This window comes from Pleurodeles waltl, chromosome 9 (genome assembly GCF_031143425.1).
Source record: "Pleurodeles waltl isolate 20211129_DDA chromosome 9, aPleWal1.hap1.20221129, whole genome shotgun sequence".
In the NCBI taxonomy this organism is placed as follows: domain Eukaryota; kingdom Metazoa; phylum Chordata; class Amphibia; order Caudata; family Salamandridae; genus Pleurodeles; species Pleurodeles waltl.
Window position 1 is genome coordinate 985,035,135 of NC_090448.1, and position 24,393 is coordinate 985,059,527.

The following is a 24,393-nucleotide window of genomic DNA, read 5'->3' on the forward strand; positions in this document are numbered from 1 at the left end:
TGGGAGTATGGCCATACCCCCACCCTCTTGTTTTGAAAAAAAAAATCTTCCCTGGCCTCTGGTGGGCCTAAAAATATTTTGCCCCCTGGGGAGCGGCCCTTGCCCAAGGGGCCGCTCCCCTTATGCGTAAGCTTAAAAAATAAAATCCCTGGTGTCTAGTGGTTTCTGTCCCCCGGGGGGCAGATCGGCCTAATATAATATAATTAGGCCGATCTGCCCCCAGGGGGAGCATAAATGGCCTAAAAACATTTCCTTTCATGCCTTTGCTGGCCCCCTCCTCCTGAGCGGAAGAGAAATGCTGAGCATTTCTCTTCCCCAATGCTTCCAGCGCAATGGAAGGTGACCTCTGATGAGGTCAGCATGCTCTCGCGTGCTGACGTCATCAGATGTCACAGGGGGGGTCGGGGTGGAAGGAGAAGTGACTCCCCTTCCAGCCCTGACCTGGGGGGATGGGAGGGCGGCCCTCGGGGGAGCAATAGTGCTTCCCCCGAGGGCTGGTAAATGGACGTAATGGTTACGTCCATGGCGCCTGAGAGGCGCAGTCTTGGACGTAACCATTTTTTTTTTTTTTTTAAATCTGTTTATTAAACTTAAAGTCAAACGAGGTCTGAACATAGCAGTACATTACATATATTTAGGTGAAAAGTCACCTATCTTCTATCGTTTGTACATTGCACAGTATTGATACATTTCAGTGTACTTGCTTTCCATGAACATTCAATAACCAATAACATTAGACATGCTGAATAGTATTCTTAGGTATGTCTTTTGACGGCCATAATGATTGTGGGGGCGTGATGTTGTGCTGCTTCCGAGGGCTACAATTCTGTGTTTTTTTTTTTTTTTGGTGTAGAGGGATGGTTGTGTTATGGGGCTATCATTGGGTAAGTGTGTTGTGGGCTAGTCCTAGTGATGTAATAGTTTGGGTCCATTCCTAGCAAATTCAGTTATTGTGTATAACTTTATGGATGGCGTATTACAAGTTTATTAAAGGGAATGGTTCATGGGGGGTATTTGTCATCCCTAGATTCAATTCTAACTACAAAGAGATCCCAATTTTCAATCCCACTTAGTGACTGACCTCTATGCTGTGATTGCCTCAGGGTTTGAGCTTCTGCCAGTGTGTAGCCATGTAGGTCGCGAAGCCAGATAGAGTGTGTAGGGGCATTTGGGGCCTTCCAATGTGTGGCTATCAGGCGTTTGTATGTCACGAATGCTAAATCTACAAACTTGTGGGTGTGCTTATCTTTTTTTTCTCTGTATCGTATATTAAGTAAGCAGGATTCTGGAGTCTGGGTAAGCTGTTGGCCTGATAGGTCTATGGTTGTGTTGACGATTTGGTTCCAGCCAGTATTGATCGTGCGACATTCCCAGACCATATGGTAAAAGGTTGCAGCTGGGGTAGCGCATCTTGGACATATGGGGTTAGCTCCTGGATATATTTTATGAATATGAGCTGGGGAGAGATAAGCCTGATGCAGATAATTAAATTGCGTATATCTTAATCTAAAGTTACGTTATACGGACTTGATCGAGGTTAGGGCTGTGTCCCAAGATTTTTGTGCTATTGGTGTAGGAAGAGCGGAATCCCAGCGGAGTTTGACCTGGGTTAGAGCTTTACAGCTTCTTGATAATAGAATTTTATATAATTTAGTGACAGTGTGTTTTGCCTCTCCCATAGAAAGTATTGCAGAAAGTAGGAGGGATTCATTTGGTTTGTTTTGACCACAGCCCCATATGTTGCGTAGGAGATTGTTAATGGCATTGAATGTCAGAAAATCCCGTGGCTGCAACGCCCCCGCAGCTGTCAGATCTGCGAACTTGATTGCTTTAGATTCGCTGTATAGGTCTCCCACATAGAGGGTATTAACCGTTCGTAAGTCATGATGAGAGGATAAGGCATGGAGGCCCGGGAGCTGAGATATTGGAATCAAGGGAGAGTAGAGGAGTGACGGCATTTTGCCTTGTACATATCTCTTCCAGCAATGCCTGGCCGAGCTAAGCAGAGGAGTATTATGTCGTAGGTGAGGGAGACCTGTCAGTAACCATGCCAATATCTGTGCAGGGGTTATGTAACCCAATATTGCTTCAACCTCTGTATTGGACGGCTCATTGAGCCATTTGGTGACCCATTGAAGTTAGGCTGCTGCATAATATAGCTCAAGGTTCGGCATACCTAGGCCGCCTTCCTCTTGTGGATATTGCGTGGTGTTTAGAGCTACTCTACGCCTATCCCTGCCCCAGAGTAAGTCAGTTAGCAGAGAATGTGTTTTATGGAAGAATGAGCGCGGTAAGGCCAACGGAAGTGCCGAGAAATAATATAAAAATCTCGGTAGTATTAGCATCTTGACTATTGCTATCCGGCCCATGGGCGATAGAGGCAAGGAACTCCAAAATGCCAAGGAGCCCCTGGTGGAGCGGAGGAGCCTGTCTAAGTTACCTTCTCTTAGATCTGATATAGAGTGATACACTTGGACACCCAGGTATTTGAAGGTTTGGTACGACCATGGTAATTGATGTATGGGGGATGCTGTTTGTTGTTCAGGGGGCAAACCAGTGAGGGGAAAGATACAAGATTTAGACCAGTTCACATGTAAGCCGGACACCAGAGCAAAGCTATCCAATATATGCATTATCCTGGGCAGGGAGTCAGAGTAATTGCGTAAATATATCAGGGCATCGTCTGCATACAAAGAGATTATATGATATGTTTCGAGCTCCTTTATTCCCCATTTATGTGCATTCATCCTGATCTTAATTGCAAGTGGTTCCATAGCTATTGCAAATAGTAGTGGTGATAGTGGGCAGCCCTGTCTGGTTCCTCTGCACACAGGGAAGGCCTCCGACACTACCCGGCCGTTTTTTACTCGGGCTGTTGGTTTGGAGTACAGTGTTATGATCCAGTCAATGAAGTCGCTCCTGAAACCGAACATCTTAAGGGTAGCGAATAGATATTCCCAGCCTAGCGTATCAAACGCCTTCTCAATGTCTAGTGACACAGTCATACTTTCTGGGTCAGAGGTGTTGTGCATGATACGAATTAGGCGCCTTATGTTAATAAAAGTGCTTCTACCCGGAATAAAGCCCGACTGGTCTGGGTGTATCAAGTCAGGTAGATGGGGGAGTAATCTGTTTGCTAAGTTTTTTCCAAGAAGTTTGCAATCTGTGTTCAGCAAGGAGAGTGGTCTGTATGATCTGACGTCCAAAGGGTCCCGACCCGGTTTTGGTAGGACCACTATTAATGCTTCCCTCATGGAGTCTGATAATTGTTTTCTGTTGCACGCTTCATTAAACACCTCCAGCAGAGGTTGCAACAGGTGAGTGCTTTGCGTGTTATAATATTCTGGCGGTAGGCCATCTGTGCCAGGGGTCTTGCCTCGCGCCATCTGAGAAAGGGCCAAGCGAAGTTCTTCAATGGTAATGGGGCCGTCTAGTATATCTGCGTTGTTGACAATGTTTGAGTTTTGGGGAATCTGAGTTAAGAATTCTGCAAGTTGCTGTTCTGTGGGAGGTGTAGAAGATTGGTATAACGTATAATAATATGAGAAAAAGGCCTGGTTGATATCAGTTTGAGTGTTGACCACTCTCCCTGTTTGTAGTTTGATAGCTCCTATCGGTGATGATTGCGGCGATTGGCGCACCAGCCACGCTAATAGTTTGCCCGATCTGTCCCCCTCAGCATGTTGTCTCATTTTAAAATGTCTATAATTGTGTTTACCAAGGCTGTCGTCCGTTTCTCTGTATTTTGCTTTCAGTGATATAAGTGTTTCTGGTGATGTATTATTTGTTGAGACTTCAACCTCTGCTCTATGTATTTTGGCTTCCAATTTTAATAATTCTGAGGACAGCATTTTCTTAATGCCCACCGATGCTGCCAGGCAGTGTCCTCTGACTATTACTTTATGGGCATCCCATTCGATAGCTCGGGTTGATGTTGTATTTTTGTTTAGAGAAAAATAGGTTGTTAGGCATGTGGTCAATTCTGTGTTAAAGGGGGGATCCGTCAGGGTGTCTGGCTGTAGGCGCCATGTTGGAATGCGGGCATGAATATATCCCCACATCAGTATGGAGTAGTGTGGATTATGATCTGATATGGTGCGTGCCAGGTAGCTAGATGCAATTACCTTTGGGATTATGTTAGAAGTAGCGAAAAACATGTCTAGTCTAGTATAGAGTTTGTGTACTGGTGAATAAAATGAGTACTCGCGTAGTGTGGGGTGAGAAGCTCTCCATATTTCAGTGAGCATGTTATTGGCAGCCCATTCTATCAGGTCGAGCGATGCTCGTTTAGTCGGGGCGTGTTCCAGTGGGGGGATAGAACGATCATTCAAAATATCCAAGACGCAGTTAAAGTCTCCACCCCATATGGCATCTATTGCAGGGTCGCTGAGCATGCTACTGCCTTTTGTTCTTAAAAAGTCGCTTTGATTTGTATTAGGAACATATACGGTTATCAAGGATAATGGGACACCATCTAGGGTACCTTCTAGAACTACATACCGTCCATTTGGGTCGCACTGTTTGTGGGACACAGTATACGGAACCCCGGGGGCTATCCATATTACAGTACCTCTGGCATATGACGAAAAGGTGGTCCCATATACTTGACCTTTCCACTTTGTTTTAGTTAATGCCAGTAAGGATTTATCTAAGTGGGTCTCCTGTAGCATGGCTATGTGTATTTGGTGCCTCCTGAAGTATGTGTAAATCCGTTGTCTTTTGCTAGCGGAGGCCATGCCCTTTACATTCCATGTTAAGGCTTTATACTGTGTAGTATATTGTTTATTTTGTGATGCCATAGGGTTTGAGTAAAATAATCTGAGGGGATATCGCTCAGGATTGTGTAAGCCCAAATTTTCTTTATTTTTTGGTATCTATGCCTAACAGCTAGCCCTCTAGATACTGAAATGTGTGCCCTGCTCCTAGGTTTTACATTATGGTGTGACGTTCTATAATTATTGCATGTCGATATACATAATAACCAAACTTTCCATTCAACTATGGCTACAAGATCCGCTATGTCTAACGACAATAGCAGGAGAAGTAAAAACAAGGAGATAGACAAACTTGTCTGCTTGGGATAACAGTCTATATAGTGTGGAGGGTGTTCCATGGTTACGGGTATTGAAGTGGTTTTAGATCTGGCCTATTTTGCGTATATAGGTGTCATTGCCAGGGTCGAGCGGCGGCGGATCGGACACACGGGACAGAGAAAGCATCTACATAATTGCAAACGACTGCATTGACTAAACAGCAACAGTTAAAGAAATGTTATCCTGTGTATGGGATCAGGTATTTAACAAATGTCGTCTGCTGTTCTTGGGATGAGGCTTGGGCCCCTCTCAGTTTCCGTTGAGTCAGAATTTAACTCTGGATCAGGTTCAGCTTCTGATTGTTCAGAAAGAGATGTCGGTGATACATTGGCAAAACGCTGCGCAGATTGCAGTAGTAGCGATCTTTCCACTTGTGATTGTTCAGGGGAAGGTTTGTTACCTTGTTTACTGCGAGGTTTACGTTTGTTTCTCGGAGGTAGGCTTTTGACATTAGGAGATAGAGGATCAGCTAGTCCTTTTGCGTGCAGCCATGTCCACGTATCCTCAGGAGTAGTGAAAAATAGGGTACGAGTGACGTCTTGTACTCGAAGTTTAGCGGGGAACAGCAAGGAATATTTAATATTGTGCTCTCTGAGACGTTCTTTGACCCGGTAGAATGAGTTTCGTTTTTTTTGTACCTCAGCTGTGAAGTCCGGGTAGGCGGTTATTTGCGTGTTCTCAAAGTGAATTGGGTTTAATTTCCGGAATAATTGTAATATAAGGTCTCTGTCGCGGTAGTTCAATAGTTTTGCTATGAGGGGACGTGGGTAGGCGCCCGGTGGAGGGGGTCTACCCGGAATCCTGTGAGCACGTTCTATTGAAAAGAACTTTGGGACATTGTTCTTCAACACTGTTTCCGTCAGCCATTTTTCGATAAAGAGTTCTGTATTTGGGCCTTCGATGTGCTCTGGAAATCCTACAAACCGGATGTTGTTTCGACGCGACCTGCCTTCGGCTTCTTCAGCTCGTCGCTTAAGTGTCTCCACTTCTGTTGTTATGGCGCTTAGTTGGGATTTGACTTCCAAAATAGTTGGTTTGAAGTGCGACGTATCCTTTTCGAGTTCGTCGACCTTTTCAGCTAGCGCCTGCTGATCCGTACGAAGCAGGTTAACATCTTCTGTAATTGAGCCTATTCTTGCTTCCAGAGTTGTTTTAGTTTCCAATATGGCTTGCAGCACTTTTTCGAATTGTGCTGAGTGCGTTTGCAATGTCTCTTCCATTTTCTGAAGGGTTTGGTATGTGTCTGTGGCACCAGGTGCTAAAGGCGGATTAGTTGGACCCATGGTTTCTGGGGGTGCACGTGGGGTCTTTGGTTTACCCATCAGATGGTACACGTTTAAAGGTATTGCCAAGCTCCGAATTCAGCGTTGCACTGTTTAGTTTTGTCACAGAGGCTAAGTGCTGTAGCGTCGGGAGGTCATCGTCTATGCTGCATAAGCGCTGAGCCACGGCACGGAGTCTGCAAACGACGAGTGGCCTCCACCTTTCCCTATGTTACGCACTCATCAGCCGGGACTACGAAGGGTTGATCCTATTTCCGCCAACCTCTGCGCCGTTTTGGTATCGGCTCCTTTTCGGCCTATCTACTAGGCACTGTTTTTCTTAATTTGCTCTTATTGTGTTGATCAGGCTCGCTCACTCTCTTAAGTTTCTTCAATCTACTATGGTTGAATCGCGTTGTTTTGGGCCCGTTGGTAGCAGTGTTACTATGTGACTATCGTTTTTTCCCAGGTTTTTATTCTATCAGCCAGGGTCGCTTCCGACCTCTAAAGGAATAAAAGAGATCTGTAGGGCACGTTGTTCGTACTGTCCAGTTTCCCTCCGTCAGGCGCGCGTCGGGACGGGGGCCCCAGGGATTCGCGCCTACCGCCTCTTAGGAGCTCTGTAGTCAGCACGGTTCTCACCGCCTACGATTTTCATTACAGGAGCACTCGAGTGCTTCTCAGCTTAGCTGTAGTGGAGGGCGTCACGAGCGCCTCTCTGGACTATCGCGGATTAGTTTTCTGTAATGACTCCCTCAGGCCCATATGCGTTGCCGCCTCTACGTCATTGGTTCCCTATCTGGTGAGAAATAATTTTCCTCTCCATGGTGGTTCTGGACGATTTTGCTACTGTTTTGGAGTTCTGTATCTTTATAGCCCGCGCAGCTCCTACCGCCACTTCTTTTTTTTTTTTTTTTTTTTCGGGCCTCAAGCACTCGGGGGTTACACAGCTCGATTGCGCGGCGAGGGAGGGTGGCACAAGCGTCTCTCAGTTCTGGTGTGTGTTATGTGTTCTGGGCTGCTCCCTCAGGTCTGCATATGGTGCCCTTCGTGTTCCGATTTTAAAAGTCTTGCACTTACTATTTCGCGGGAGCTCTGCGTTATGCAGGCAGCGTGGCTCCGGCTGGCTTAGCTTTTCAATTTTGAAGCACACGGTGCTTCACATCGCGTTCGCACGTCGCGGCAGGGCGTTGCCGGCATCCCACGGGCCCGGCTCGGATCTCTCGTCCCGGGCAGCTCCCCCAGGTCCGTGCTCGTCACCGCCGCCGCTCCGTCTGCTCCGCAGCTAGGAGGGGGTGTTTTTTTTGCCTCTGCCGCGGGTCAAAGCATCTCTTTGCAGGATCTTGAGTATAGGCCGGGTCAGAGCTGTGAATTATACGTCCGACCCGGTCGCCATCTTGGACACGCCCCCCTTGGACGTAACCATTATGTCCATGGCCCTCAAGGGGTTAAAACTTAATAAAGCGTTACATAAAAAACATCATCTGCATAAGCAGATTATTTGATTTTCACAGGTTTACATTTAACGCCAGAAATTAAAGGATTGCATCTGATATGTTTAAAAAATCGTTTGAGGCAAAAAACCAATAATAAGGGAGACAAATGACAACCTTGTCTTTTTCCACTGACAAATTAAAATAAGGAGAAAAGTGTTGTTAACATAAACACTAGCTATAAGAAATAAATATTATTTCAATGAAATAAAAGGGGACCAAATTCGTACCACTGAAGAAATTTGAGCACAAATTACCAATTCTTTCACATCCGATGAAAGGAAAACAAAGGTCACATTTTCTTGAGTTAGAGCTATAGGCATTGTAAATTCAGAACTGGACTTTTTTGCCACATAAATTGGTCAGCCCTGTCTCATAATTTCGTCTTGTTCTGTCTTGTTTTAGTGGTCACTGGCGGCTACTGACATCAGATATCACAAGCCCTTGAGGAGAGATGAGAAGATGATTGCACTACATTGAGTGGTGTAAATGTCTGAACAGAAATTGGAAAATAAGGCTGGAAAAGTATTTTATTTTTATTTTACCAGAATGAAAAGTCTTGCAAGCATTCTTGCCTCACAAGCGGAGCAACCGGAGATGATTTATGGCCCCAATAAAGGAGATAAGCAATGCCCTGTGTGCATTGTTAAGTGCTGGCAGGGAGGGGCCCTGGAAAGAAAGACTTCGAGATGGGATGCAAGGCTAAGGAAGTTTCACATAATTGCTTCTAGGTTTAGCTACATTCTACCAGAAAGGGCATATTGTGGCTTTCGTGGGGAGTGAGCTAAACGACCGGGTGTTCTTTTTTGTAACATAAGCTTATTTTAGGAGCCAGAGGTAAACGAGGACAGCACTGGAATAAAGCCAAAACAATTGTCTGTGACATGGGAGGAGGTGGGAGGAACGGAATTCTGCAGTAAAACGCAGGCAGCTACCAGCCTAAAAGACCCACAGTGAAAGGGGAGCACCAAAGAAATGAAAAAAATAGTCAAGAAAATAATAAATTATGCAATAAAGAAAAGGGAAAAAAACAAATGTCTAAACAAGTATTTGCAATGCAATAGGTCTTGCATTTGCTTGAGTTAGAGCTATTGGCGTTGTAAATGCATAACTGGACTTTTCTTGCCACATAAATTGCTTAACACTGCTGTACAATTAGGTCTGCTCTGCCACATAATTTCAGTGGCCCTGCATATAACTAAGGTATTTCCATTTACCTTCTTCCTCTATCTGCAGCAAAAAAATGAAAATATTGCCATTATTTATTATATTTATTTATATTATTTTGCCCCTCCCCAACCCAGAGATGACCTAGACAGAAAGATCACTCATGCGAACAGTTTTGATGGTGGTCCCATTGTCCTAGGACCACCACACAGTGAGTTATGTGCAAAAATGTTTTGTAAAAGGAATGCCCTGCAAAGCATTATGGGGCAAGTTTTCGAGTGCAACGAATACTGTAGTTTCTTGACTGTAATGCTCAGACCATCCCCTAGAGGGCACCACATTAAAAATAGCATTTGTAATAAACATGATCATGTAACCATGTAGCCCCTAGAGAGCATTACCACATGAAGAGTGCGTTGTTCTGAATGGTTTGGTGGTGGTTCCATTGTCGCAGGACCACCACAGGCTGTATTGGGCCAAAATGTTTTGTAAAAGAAATGCCCCTCAAAGCATTATGGGGCGGGTTTCCGGAGTGCAGTGAATATTGTATTATCAGCTCTCCCGCTGTGCCGGAAGAGCCTTGTTGAGGATTTCCTTGTTTTTTCTGTTTAAGATGCACCAGTTTGTATATTTTTCAACTGCTAAACTAGTACGCAAGCGCTCCTCCAATCGAGTTTGTGCTATATGAAACTTAAAAAATAAAAAAGAACCCCCCTCCGGCTTGCAGTCTGTGGGCGCAGACACCACAAAGAAACAGTGGTACGCCCAAAAACAAGGAAGAGGCAGAAACAACATGCAAAGATGGAGCACAGAGCAGAGAGGCAAAAGAAAAAAGTAGTGCCCCCACACTAAGGTATATAACTGATTGTGCAATTATCTATGTATTACGGTCAGTAGCCAAAACGGTAACAAAACATCCTCGAGGTGGGACAAATGTAAAGCATTTACCTACGAAATCAAGGGAATTTTGAAAAGCAGGCCAAGGAACGAATGAAAGTGATGGGCGTGGTGAAAGCCCATAGAAGTAGATTACAACATGTTGAAAGACAGCGCATGCGCGCTGCTGAGGCTCGACCTACAAGTGAGATAAAGACAATTCCATAAGGAGAAAATGAAAACAGAAAAGCAGATAAGGGATAGATTCCTGAACTGACAATAGACAACGAAGAAATGCACGCAATTTCAACATCTCAAGATAACCAGTAGAGCTACAAAAACAAGTTATACATTTATATATGAGGACCCTCATAAGATCTAGTAACGCCATTGTGAGTGATCCTACACAAACGAGGGTGCAACATATCATATCTTATAATGTCTACGAATTGGACGAAGAGCCAAAGCTTTTGTTGCAGTAGACAAATCTGAGAAATATAAATATATAAATATTGTGGCCAGACCAAGATAACCTTTTCTTTTCCTTGGCAGACTTGATAACACAAAGCAAATCAGTGTATTCCTCAAAAAGAATGGTAATTCCACGAGGTTTAGTGGATTGTTTGCCAAGTCGATGTGCTCGTTTAAAGTTAAATGTTGGTGATCGATAAAACCCAAGCAGATTTGGAAGACATTTTTTGAGGAAGTTTATTATGTCCTCGCCTTCAACATCATTCAGCACATCATCTAAATGTAGATTTTTTTATCCTATTTCCATTCTCCAAATCTTGAGCGTGAATTTGAAGTTGCAAAATTTCTTGTTCATTTTAGAAACTATAGGTGATGTGTCTTCAACATCATTAACTTGGTGCTCCATTTCCGTTAATTTATTCTCCATCAGCCCCAAACTATCCAGTTTGCAGTTTAGTTTTGGTAGTAATCATGAAAGGTTAGTATACTTGTATTGTGTTAAAGATCTTATTGAGTACCAGATCATTAGATGCAGAAATAGTAGAACCAGGATATTTTTTTGTCTTTTGTGTTTTACCCAAGATGTAGAAAATGAAGGTTTTATTAAACTGTGAATCCGACAACATCTACCTCATATAAATTTTGAAACTTTCGATAATAATTTGGAGCTTCCAATAAGCAACCTTTTATTAAGTATGGCAAAGTCCTAGCAGCAATACCACACAATAGGTGTGTTGTGCAAAAAATGTTTACCTCAAAAATTTGTAGCACACAAAATCTCTGCAGCAAACAAATATGCCACCAGAAGAATGCATCATAGGCAAACACTCATTCAAGTTAAGATGAAATATTAATCCTGTTGTAAGAATGAGAAGCTCACAAAATAGTAGACCAACAGGAGGAGACGGAAAAAGTGACCTCAGTATGTTTCAGTGATGCAAGCAGGAAAGAGCTTTTTTATAGAACGATAATTATAAAATAGATATTGAGTACCTCATCTTAAGAGCTGTTGTGGATAAATGTATTGCTTCAGCGCGACATCACAGAAAAAAACAAAACGGACGCTCACTGACAATTGTAGAAAAATGTCTTTTCAGCACAGTGAAACTGCAGAGTTCTGAGTTAAGTGCTTCAACATGTATCTTGGAATGGTCTCCCGGTTGGGCCATTTCTTTGGGTAGATCAGGCCTACCCTCTCTGAGACAGAGATGACTGACACAGGGAGGGTCAACCAAATGAAAAGGCTAGCACCTATATTCTGGGATTTTGGCAAGGATGGTAGGGAGGGTCAAAGGATGGTTCATTCTGCACTCCCCTCTATATCTGGTGGCAGTTTTTATTTTAGGCAATTGGAAATGGTGGTATAGGTATTATGAATCTCTGCCACACACACCTTTCTCTTGCCACTGCCCCTGAATTCTGCGATTCAGGGAAGAGTAAAAGGATGGTACAGACCGACCCACCTCCTCATCAATATACAATGCCTTTATTTAGTCTTGAGCTTTGTAAATAGTGGTGGAGGGATTATGTTGTTATGTTATGTTTTACAATTTATAGAGCGCATGGCTACCCTCGGGTTTCCCAGCGCTACTAAACCCTAACCACAGAGAGGATGAGAGTGATAAGCAACTAGAAAGGAATAAAAACAACCGGACCTAGAATAACCAAGTTTTCAAGGCCTTTCAAAATTCCAGTTCTTGCTCCATCAGCCGAAGATTAAGAGACAGTGAGTTCCACAATTTGGCTCCTAAAAACATCAGAGAGGACCTACCCCATCTTGCTTTCTTTATTTTCGGTACGGTTACTAAAGCAAGAGTAGAGGATCTCAAATCTCTATTCGGCCTATAAAAAGTGTCCAAGTTCCTAAGGAGCATAGGTCCTCTATCATGCAAAGACCTGTGGATATGACATAGAACCTTAAATTTGATCCACTGTAAAACAGGCAACCAGTGCAAGGAGGCCAATCCAGCTTTCACTGAAGACCTTCTCGGGATGTTCAGTAATAAACGAGCTGCAGCATTTTGAACTCTTTGTAATTTCTTTTTAACATATACTATGGAACCTAGGAAATGGCCATTCCCGTAGTCTAGCCTTGAAAGAATAACAGCTTGCACAATAAGTCTTCTAGCCAGTGCTGGAAGAATAACAAAAATCTTCCTAAGAAGTCTCAGTAAGGCAAAGCAAGTAGTCGATATGTTCGTAGCCTGCAGGTCTAGCATCAGAAGGGGATCCAGACTGACCCCCAGGCTCTTAACATGCTTTTTGGGAGGAGGGAACTCACTAAGTGCCAAAAGGACAAGTGCGAGAAATTCCAGACCTTGGTTCAGGGCCCAGTATCATGACTTCCGTCTTCTCCTCATTTAGTTGCAATTTACTCTGAGTCATCCAGCTTGAGACCGCTTGCATACAAGTAAGGAAAGCGGCTCCTTCTGAGGTCTCATTAGCAGAACAGGAAACCACCAGTTGGGTGTCATCAGCATAGGACATTAATGCTAACCCAAATGATTACACCAAAGAGGCCAAGGGAGCCAAATAAATGTTAAACAGTGTCGGACTAAGGGCAGAGCCCTGAGGTACACCACACCTGCACTGTAGTTTGTTTGATAGGAACGATCGATCTAGGCCCAGAAAGGACCTTTCCTGTAGGAAGGAAGTAAACCAGGCAAGTGCCTGTTCCTTAATTCCGAGCTCCCTCATTCTCTGTATCAATACCTGGTGGTCTACTGTGTCAAAAGCTGCGCTCAAGTCCAGCATAATAATCACTGTGGTAAGACCCTGGCCAACCCTCTTTCTGACCTCTTCCGTAACCGCAATTAATGGAGTTTCCGTGCTGTGACCAGTTCTAAAGCCCATCTGAGTGGGATGGAGCAACCTATTCTCTTCTAAAAAAAGTAGAAAGTTGCCAATTGATGTATTTATCCAGAATTTTAGCGGGGGTGGGCAAAAGGGAAATGGGTCTAAAATTCTTCAACACTGTTGGGTCAAGAGAAGGTTTTTTTAATAGCGGTTTCACTATAGCATGCTTCCAAGAGCTATGTACTACTCCTTTGGAAAGAGAATCATTAAGTAAATGTGTTAGCATCGGAACAATAACTTCCGCCCCCTGCACAAATATGTGAGGAGGGGCAAGGTCCAGGGGGGATCCTCATTTCAGGGCACTCAAGAAATTTAACACTTGAGTTTGTGAAAGAGGGTTAAGGTGAGAAAGACAGGCTGTATTAACACCATTAACAAACTCCACCTACTTCAGTGAAGGACTTTTCTCCTCAAAAGTGGCATAGATGTCCAACATTTTTAGGTGGAAAAATTCAGCTAGTAAATTGCTGTGTTCAATGGAAGCCTCTAAAGGATTGTCTTTCATCGGCGCGTGTAGAATATCTTTTAATATTTGGAAAACTACTTTGGGGGAACCTGACGGTCCCTCAATTTTCTGCTGGTAGAAAACCCTCTGTGCCTCCTTAATTTCAGCAAGATACCTTCTGATAGCCCCGTTGTAAGCTTCCCTATCTGCTGGAACAAACGGCTTTCTCCAAGTTCTTTCTAACTTTTTACATTCCTTTTTTAGGAGCAGTAATGAGGGGGTAAACCAAGGGGCACTAGTTGTTCTACGCGGACCAGACTTTTTCCTCAGGGGGAGAACTATGTCCAGACTTTCAGTGATCCAGTCACTGAAAGCTTCAACTTCAGATCCCCTCTTACTCATGACACTGGACTTAAGAGATTCCAAAGTGACTAAAAAATTCTCTTTATCCAATTTATTCCACGATCTCCTGACCTGAACAACAGGCTTACTCCCACTCACCATTGTACCCGTGGCTAATTCAATAGAAATAAAAAAATGATTAGACCACGCTAGTGGGGTTGGAGACCTACGTGTCAGGGCAGGAGTGTTACTAAACACTAAGTCAATAGTATGACCCATTTCGTGGGAAGGGCCTTTAACAAGTTTGGTCAGGCCCATTGCTTCCATACCACCAAGTAGACGCCTTGAATCTGTTCCTTCCGGGATCTCACCATAAATATTAAAATCTCCTAAGATTAGGTCTGGCACATATAAAATCTGCCGTACAGTCTAAGAGCGAGTCTAAAAACTTTTCCAAGGGACCTGGGGGGCGATAAATTAGGATCCCAGAGAAGGTATAACGAGGGTTAAGAGCTAGAGAAAAAAACATCCCTTCCCCTCCACTAACTGAAGAGGCTTAAAGGTAAGGTTCAAACAGTCCCTATAAATGACTGCAATACCCCCTCCTATTGCCATCCCTCTGTCTAATCTGGCGATTTGATACCCAATAGGTAATGCCAGGCTAATACCAGGATCTGTAGCATCATTCAGCCATGTTTCGGTTAGAAACAATGCTGTAGGAGAGACCTCAGTTAACAGTAAATTAATATCAAGTTTGTGGGCGACCAATGAGCGGCAGTTAGTGTAGAGCAAGGAGGTAAGAGGATTACCCCCCTACCTCCAACTCAACCCCACTGGGATTGAAAGCCCAGTGCCAGGCAGGGCAGTGCCATGTATCTCTAGTACACTCTCTACATATAATACATTCCCTGTTCCCTGAGACTCTCAGGTCATGCAGTTCCTTAGAGGAATAACAGTAGATAGAAGGGGCATCACTAACCTCTGAGGGAGAATCAAGGAAGCAGGCCCGAACTGGCGCAGACGGGCTTGCCTTTGGCGCGCCCGCTGTGCACTCGCCGCATCACGCTTAAAATAGCCTTGGAAGAGGCAATTAGTGATCCAATAAACAACTGGACCTCTAACCCGTCCAAGATGGCTGCCGCAAATGGCACCAGGCAGCGAGGGAAAAAATGGTGGACGTCACAAAAAAACAAACCCCAAAACAAATAGCCCCAAGGAGGAATCGGGGCTACAGGGACCCTAAACACAGGTCACAAGCAACAGTCCCCCTCAGCAAAAAAAAAGTAAAATGAGAGGATTACGAATGGGCATGCATATATCTCCCGGGGCACTAGTATTCTGCGATTCTGGCGAGGGTGGTTTCAAGAATAAAAAGGATGATACAGCCACCACCCAGTGCTCTCTGGTGCCCTTGTTTATCCTACGGTTCTGGTGAGGATGTTACTGGGCTGAAGGAATGCAAAGATTCTTCCAGTGTTTTTTACAGTGCTTCAATTTATATAGGGTTCTGGGAAGAGTGGTGTGTAGGCCAGCACATATAACCCCTTGCCTTGGCTTTCACCAAGCTCCTATTCATTCTGAGATACTGGAGAAAGGTGTCACCTAGAGATCGAATGGTCTCTTGCAGGCCCGGACACAAAAACGTCTCTCTCTCTGTTTCCACTGTATTCTGGGCTTTTGTTGATGTGTGTGAAGTGCCAGTTGGTGGAATAGTATTCCCATCCTCCTCTGGTGCACTTGTTTGCTCTAGGATTCTGGGAAGGGCTATGTGTTGCAAGCTGTTAAACCTCCTTATATCCCTGCCGTCTGGTCAGCATGGATAGAAAAGGGTGGTAAGGAAGTTCTGGTTGGCATAATTCTTCATTATCACAATGCCCTTTCTAAAAAAAACTATCGGATTCTAAAGAAAGGTGTTTGGGGCAGTGAGACGGTATCCTTTCTGGGCATAGTGTCAGTAGCACCTCATGTCTTTTTTTTGTCTTGGTGAGGGTGAAGTGCAGGTCAGCTTGTAGCATTGCAACACCTATGTTCTCTTATTTTCTAAAGGATGGTACGCTACACTTGTGTGTCTGGCTAATATTTATTCTGGAGTTTTTCAAAGGGTGGTTGTGTGTAGGTGCCAAATAGTAAAGTCCCCGTCTCTTCCTCCTAATGTCCTTAAATTCTGTGTGTTTGGTTGGCAGTGAGTGAATGGTGCAGGCCGCGTGTCTCTCCTGTCAGTTCTTCTGCATTTTTGTGGGGTTGACGTTGTAGGCAGGTGAAGGTTGGTGACCTTCATGTGTTTATTCAGTTGCATATGTTTGGTGGGTGGGAGCACCCAGATCTGTATTCTTATTTATTTATATAATTTGTTATTAAGCATTGTGCAAAGCAGTATGCGGTTTCAGACTGTTTGACTGCCCTTACACCTCTCTGTGACTCTCCATTTGACAGTTGAATCGAACAAGGAGCGCCGTGAAGCGGTGAAGAGGAAGGTGGCCCAGTACCTAAAACGAGCCGAAGAAATCTTCAACTCTCACCTGCAAAGGGCTTTGGGGAATGGACTCTCGATTACAGAGGTAAGGGCACCTCTCTCTTGGGAGAATGGGGGATGGTGGGGGGAGGAGTGGTAATACATCACTGAGAGTTGTCAAGAGCTCCAGGAGGAAAGGTTACTTGCAGAGGACTCTTTCATAAGCCCACTGATACTGCGGTAGTGTACACTGCCAAGGACTCTGGGAAATAAACTAGCAGGGCTGCAAAAGATGCCTAGAAATACATCACTGGTAACAAGGACAGTTTCAAGCACTTTGGGAACGAAACTAATTACTACAAATGAAAATCAGCTGAAATAATGTATACTAAAGTACTATCTGAAACTGGTCAGCTTCTCGGAAGGTAGGATGCATTACAAATAGGGTGAGACAGACGAGGCTTAATAGGGTAGAGCAAAACGGAATACAACTCACTGAAGCTGGATGCCTTCTATAAAGGCAAGTGGATTTTAGGGCGAGTTGCATCATGAAGAATATAGAACTGGGCGAATCCCTCTTGCCATTTGGGGGTATGATTTGTTTCCTGATGAGTTCAAGAAATCAATCAACTAGTTTGTCTCCTTGCACGCTGATGCAACCGTACAGTTGTCTTTAGTACAAAGTACACAGCCGAATATGCTTGCATGTACATGGTGTATGTGTATTCGAGTGTTAGTATGCAGTGCCAACCTAGCTGGCGCAAACCCGCTCTGTACACGATAGGAGGGAACGGTTTTGAATTAATTGTGTAAGAGTGTGGAAGGTGGTATTCTGGTAATGGCTAGGTGCTGGTGCACGTGGGCCCTCTATGAGGGTGTCTGGGCAACTCCTTGACATGGTACACTTTTACTTCCGTCCAAGACAGAAGAGTAATGGCTCTAGCCTGATATTGCACAGATGGCGTTCCAGGACCTAGACAATTCGTTGTGAACCCCTCTCCCGTTTCTTCACGTTTTCACACTCTCTTACACCTGCAGGTTGATTGAGGGTCTTCTCTCGGTGCAGTGGGGTGGAGCTTTCCAATGCTTAGTTCCTTCAGAATAGAGTTTTTAGTAGTCTTTTTTTTCAATATCTTTATTTTGCATTTGATCAAAAACAAACAAAAAACATGAATACAAATATTAGGTTTACAAACCATTGTCGCACTCTCAGGGCCCGCTTCCATTGCCTGATTTGCAAAATATTCTCCTCAAGAAGGTCCTTCTATTCATCACAAGTAATCTCCGTAGCACACAAAGTCCAGAATAGAATGTGTACTTCCTTGGTCTCAGTAGATTCCCTATAGTGTGTTTTGTGGTATCGTTGCAGATAATTCTAGCATCACATCTGCCATATCCTCAAGTCTTCCACCACTTGTTCATGCCTCCTGAGTTTTTTTCATGTGAATTTCCTGTGTCAGTGCCCACTCCATTGTGTCCCTTATCTACAGATTTACCCTGGAGGTTTAGAAATTGGAATTAACTCACGAGCAGCCAAATTCTTTCTGGTTTCTTATTACATTTGTTGCCCAGAGTTAAAAGGGTCCAGTGGAAGACAGCCTTCAACATGGAGAGACATCCAGATGCTGTTGGGTGGAACATTCTTTAGAAAAAATGACTTCAGTGTTCGTTCCCTGTATAATGTTCCTATTTGAAGCCTCAGGGAGATTTCCCTCTGTCTGCCTTGATGCCATAGTTAAAGTGTAAAAAGTCTGTTTCGTAATCTTTGAATTGTTCGCCATTGTAATCCTAATGCTAGCACAAGGAAAATTCTTCTTTTTAAATGGTCCTCAGCAAGTTTTTGGACTGATGCTGCTGGGGTTTTTACTGAGTGCACGGAGGCCTGCTAACCAGACCTCTGCGTCAGTGTCCTGACCCCAAAACGTGTATGTAACATTGGCTATATCCAATTGGCGTGGGCTAATTTAACTGTAAGTCCCTAGTATACGGTACCCAGGGCATGCAAATTAGTGTCCTCAGGGATTGTAGCACTGGTTGTGCCACCCTTGGTGTGAAACAAGTAAAACAAATCTCCCAGTCCACCATAGCAGACTTGAGGAGCAGTTTTAAACTGCTAGCCTGACTGCTATCGAAGGCAATGGCAAAGCCAAACCGCCTTCTGCAATATGTGTAAGCCACTCCTATGGTAGGCCTACTGAGCCCTGAGGCAGGGTGTAGCATATTTCACGGGCAGAACATGTATTTTACATTTTATAGCAGTTCAAATGTGAAATGGTAGTTATTACTACAGGGTTACATACTGACCTCTGACCTGTGCTAGCTCCTCAACAACACAACCAAACTTGGTACTCCAGGGAAACAACTTGTTCCATTAAGCCCAACTTTATTCTCAAGTAGAAATTAATGTAACAGATTGTGGTGTTCAACTTGAGCAAAGTTGCCACATTGTTGCTTTTAGTCTCCTGTGCCCTCCACTGTTGCACAAGGAACCTGCCCCCAAAACGGTTTTCTGCCCCCTCAAGAGATGTGCTAATGACTTCCAGGAAAGGAGAAAATATAGACTTGCACTGGAGATATGTGTTACCTCTCTCCTGCAGAAAGCCACATGGGTGTTGGCCCAAGGTGAGCTTTAAAGAAGAAGCATCCTTTGAAGGGGAAAATGAGTAACACTCAGGAGAGGGTCTACTCCATTGCCTAGGTAGACAGGCTCGCAAGGAAGAAGAAACCAGTTGCCAAACTAGATTTCCAGCGGCTTGTAGCCACATCTTTAGGTTGGGCTAGGGAGTTCTGAATGCCAAGAAATGGGTTCTGCCATGTTGGGAATTGGCAGAATGGTTCATCTTGGGATAGCCAGATACCACGCTTTCCAGAAAGTGGTCATCAGGAGGGAAGGACTTTAACAGCCCTTTGCCTACTGATCAAGTCTATACTAAGGGCACTTTCTGAGCATAAATAGGGCACCCCTGGCACCCAGAACGCAGATCTTAACTGGACTGACAGAGGGATGAAAAAAGGACTACCCTGCAACACCAGGGGTACAGCATAAGAAGAGGCTGTAATGCCTTGGTCTGCATCTTATGGCTAGCAAAGGAGAAGGCACTGTGCTTGCTCCGTCCTGCTCATGGAGAAGTCATCTCCAGAGTCCAGCCAAAGCAAGAGACACCAAGGGACAGTTGGCTGGCCTCCTGTTCCCAGCACAGGACCTCTGCAGCTGAATAAGCCTGCTGGGGCAGGTTGGTAGCCAAAGTCTCCACATCACAGTCAACCGCCGCCGAGCAGCACCAGTGACCAGGACCCGGTGTTCAAAGTTGCACCTGAGTTCACGGAGCCTTGAAGAGCCATTGGAATGCAGCTTGGTCACCCACAAAATAAGTTATTACCCAGGGAAGAATTTGGCTGTGACTGTGATTTCGGACGACTGGTAGCCCAGTGACAACTTGACTTTTACCAGGACCAACAGGACTTTGTGGGACATTGACCTTGTGACTGAGACCACCTCACCCCCTTCCTGGACCGAAGAGGTGCCGCAGGAAGACCCATCGACTGTATTGCATCCTTGAGCATCATCAGTATCCTGTATCCCTTGCCTCAGGAACACTTCCATAGGGAATTACAGCAATGGATAGAAGTGCCTGGAAGACTGAAGACTGCTTCACCTGTTGAGGCAACTGTATCTGTGGACCTTGCAGGTTTCTCTGACCCCCGTCCCGGTTGGTCACCCAAAGTAACTCTAACTGACTGCAGTACAGCTAGCCAAAGTTGTTGCTCAAAAAGTCTGTTTCAAATTTGGTTAATTTGCCAGTGCTTGTTTGTGGTTGAGTGAAAAGTTTTCATTTACTATACCTTGTAAATTTCATATCTGTGGGACCCTCCGTAGATCCTTTTCATTGCTGTGTCAAAAAATAGTCTGGTTTTATAAATTTGTGTTGGATTACTTAGGCGTCTTGTCAATTTCTTTGTCAATTGTTTTGGTGTTGTTTTAAATGCTTTACACTTGTTCCTTTGTAAGCCTTGCTGCACAGAGCGATAGCTAACCGGGTTTGAGCTAGAATGTTTAGCATACGAAAGCTACTGGTCCTGAAGGGGTTCGTAAGTGTATTACACGGTGAGGTCACACAATCACAGCATATAATATACCCCATATCCTCACAACTATTTGTCCTTGTACATAGCTTTCTAGCGACCTCATATATCAAATGACACATTTATTCAGTTTGAGATTTTCATCCAATAGATAGCATGCTGAGACTTAAAAAAACAATGTGTATATTTCTGAAAGGTGTGCTGCAAATTCCAGAATGGTAATTTTAGTTGGTTTAAAAGCCATGACTGGCTTAAGGTATCACACATGACATTGGGAGGGGGTCCTCTGGCAGCTCTGCACATACTATTTTTGTTGCAAAAAGGCATTGGTTTGAGAACAATGATAATATAGAGTGTGTTGCATTTGTCCAGACTCTGGCAAAAGTAACACCTACCAAGACCGTGCTTCACTTATTTGACAAGTGTCAGGAACCACACCTTTTGTCTCGAGCTTTTTGGTTGCCACGATCCCTCTGTGACTTTCAGAGCTTGCAGTTGCAGAGGTTAATTGACTTGCATTGAATGTTGGGAAATTAACAAAAATCTATGGTGGCCGGCAGAGGGATCTTGAGGAAAAACCAGCTTTGGCAAAGCCAATAAGTATCACCTAAAGCGGTATTGGCTTTTTCAATGTTTTACCCATGCTGTACAGCAGCGCAGCTGTTGTACAGCTTGATTAAAAGGTTTTTTTGTTGTTGTTTTTTTAGGTCGAGCGTTAGCTTTCGGCCTGCTGTATACTAAAGTATACAATAGAGTGAGTTTCAGCGTTCTGATTTGTTAGTTGCAGTGCCCTTCAAAAATCCTTGCTTGCTAGTGGTCAGTTCTGCCTCTTTGTCCTGCCTTTTTTCACTTTGGGAGCAGCACAAAGTACTGTATAATTACGCTATGTCCTGTTTATCTCTTCTGTAAGGGACTTTTTTTGGCATTTGCCTGTTTCACCTCAACAGTGTGGGTGCTTGTTCAGTCCCTCCTCCCCACCAGCTCCCTCTGTAAACATAAACCAACAGCAGAGGGGGGCTTTTCCGGGGCGAGCTCACCCTCGCTCTCTTCCTTTTGTTAGTTTCAGTCTGTCTGGCAATAAAAGTCCTGTCAGTAATTTACAACGCTATGAGCTCTAACTTGAGCAAACACGAGACTATTCCATTCCAAATGCTTGTTTCTTAAAGCTATGGCACGGTCACGTAATTTTTTTCATTTTCTTTTAGTCATGCTGTACACTAGCTGTGCTGCTTTACAACATTGCTAAAACATGTCAAAATCCAGTACGCGTGCAGAGTGGTGTCTTAGGATTACATGTAATGGAAGGGCAATCGTCAGGGTTGTCCCCTGTCTCCCCTGCTCTTTGCCCTGGCACTAGAACCATGGATCCTCCAGGGTTCTTTGGTTAGGGGGATACAGGTTTCGGGTGGATAGGAAGAGTGTATATCATTATACGCTGACGACATTCTCCTTTATGTATACAGGCCCCCCTTACAATTGGCAGGCTCATGTAAATGGTCAAAATGTTTTGAGACCACTCCGGATATACTGTACACTGGTCGAAGTCGGTGGTGTTTCCCCTTTCGGGGGAGAGGCCTCGCCTCCCCCGGGACTGCAGGGCCTCAGTGGTCACGGAAGGCTTCTGCTACCTGGGTAAATACGTGACTAGGAACCCCCAGGACTTCCTGAGAAGGAAGTTGGCTCCCCAGTTGGAAAAACTCAAGGGGGATGTCACCCACTGGCACGGCCTCCCGCTGACTCTGATGGGCAAGGTTATAAAATAATGAGCCTCCCGCAACTCCTTTATGTCATGCAGAACACACCTTACAATATTCCACAAGACGTTTTTAGTATGATAGACTCTGAGGTTCGCCGGCTTCTGTGGGGCCAGGGCACCCAGGATTGCCCTGACCAAACTGCACAGGGGGGTTTATGATGGGGACTGGCAGTTCTGGACATCCAAAAATACTACTGGACGTCCTACCTTCACATAGTCAATGAATGGGTGTGCAAACCAGCAGGATCCAGCATACAGGCTGAATAGGCACATGATGGGGGTAGTGGACCCGAGGCCTTACAGCGTGACGCCAGACGTGAGCGAACCCACATAAGGGTCGTGATTTGAGCCTGGAAAGATGCAACCAAATACCTGGGGTGGGCGGGAAACTCCCTGACCTCTCCCCGCTATGGCATAGCGACGAACTGACAGACATGCAAGGTTTGCACGGATTTCAGAAGTGGGAGATGATTGGCATAGAACGCCTGGGAGATGTGTGGAGGGGCAGGCATTTATCAGTTTTGAGATGCTTAAGGAGGAATACACTTTGGCTAGCACTGAATATTATTGTTATTTGCAGCTGGGGCACGCTCTGACGAGGCATATCCGGGAAGGAGATCAACTACCGGATGCCTCCCCACTGGAGGATGGGGTACTACTAGTACCACTACCCAAAAAAAGGAATTTCAGTGATCTACAGGAAACTAATCAACAATTCTCCAGACCTGCTGAGTAAATTGAGGGAGGCATGGGAGGACGACCTGGGACACCTAGAAGAGGATGAGTGGGGGTAGCCCCCCAGCAGACCCAGACACATGGCCATCAGGGCCAGGTTCCGACTGGTCCAGCTAAAAGTCCTGTATAGATCATATTATTGTTGCTCATTGCTACACAGAATTGGTAGGGCAGGTAACCTACTATGCTTGAAGGGCTGCAATGAAGAATGCACATTCATACACATACTGTGAGGATGCCCCTTGATACGGGACTACTGGGAAAGTTTAGTCCAAGCCATGTCCCGGACTACCGCAATAGAAATTCCTTTGGTCGCCAAATGGCTTATCCTGGGATTTTCGGGAGAACACACATGGCCCAGATATAAAGAAATTTGGCTAAGACTGGTATCTGGGGTAGCCAAATGTAATATTGCAAGAGCATAGGGGGGCACAGCCACCCCTCAACTATCATATTGGCAGGGCAACCTGAATCGGTGTCAGAGAACTGAGAAAGCTATATACAGAGACAGGGGCTACCCCAGGAGATGGGGAGACTGGACAACAGCTCGAGGTGGGGGAGGCGAGGGGGACCCTCAGGAGAGTTTGGAGAACGGTAACTAAGGGGGGGAAAGAAGTTTTTCCTCAGTGGTGTAGTGGCCGTAAAAGCATTTTGACGGTTTTGAAGGCATACTCTTTGGTATTATGCAATATGTGATGGATTCTTATGTATGTACCCTCTATGCTACACAACAGTGCGAACCCTGTTTTTAAAAAAAAAATCAATAGCATTATTTAAAAAAAAATATATATATCCAGTTAGGAATTTACAACGTTAACAGCTCTAACTCGAGCAAACACGAGACCCATTGCATTACAAATGCTTTTTGCCTCTTTCACAGCCCAACCAATCTTTCAGAGGCGAGCTTGAGATGTGACTAAAGGAAGAGAGGGCTAAACACCCACATGTGAAGGCAGCGAGTTTGAGAAAATTATTGGGCTGGGGCAGCATCAGTCACACGCCAATCCTATGCCTCTGAAAGACTCTTATGAGTGGAGCAGTAAGTCAGCTATCAGGCCAGTGCCTGAGGTGTGCGTTAGGTGAGTGAGTCACAAGCAATACTTGGTTGTGAGAGACCAGAAGCCTGGCTGGGGCTGAAGAAGTTGCATGTCCGGCTGATTTGTCGGAAGGACTAAGGAAGTCTGTCATATGACCCTTTAGCTCGATCTATTGGCGGGGGGGGCGGAGGGTGGGGGATGAGGTACATACACTGCCCTGCTTGCTGATATACATTTTGCCCCTCGGTATTCACATTGGTACCATCCTCCCCAGGGCGAGAAGGCACCACTTCTTTCTCACAGCTAATGGCTCCAACTTTCACCT

The 24,393-nt window shown here is 44.8% G+C and overlaps 1 protein-coding gene across 3 annotated transcripts in view; it reads left to right on the forward strand.

Moving 5' to 3' along the window:
• Window positions 1-24,393, forward strand: part of RPS6KL1 (ribosomal protein S6 kinase like 1) — a 102,832-nt gene that overhangs the window by 26,204 nt on the left and 52,235 nt on the right. For all 3 annotated transcript variants that reach the window (XM_069208478.1, XM_069208476.1, XM_069208477.1), the window contains exon 3: window positions 16,439-16,563. In XM_069208478.1, coding sequence (XP_069064579.1) covers window positions 16,439-16,563 — 125 coding nt within the window. The remainder of the gene's footprint in view (window positions 1-16,438; window positions 16,564-24,393) is intronic.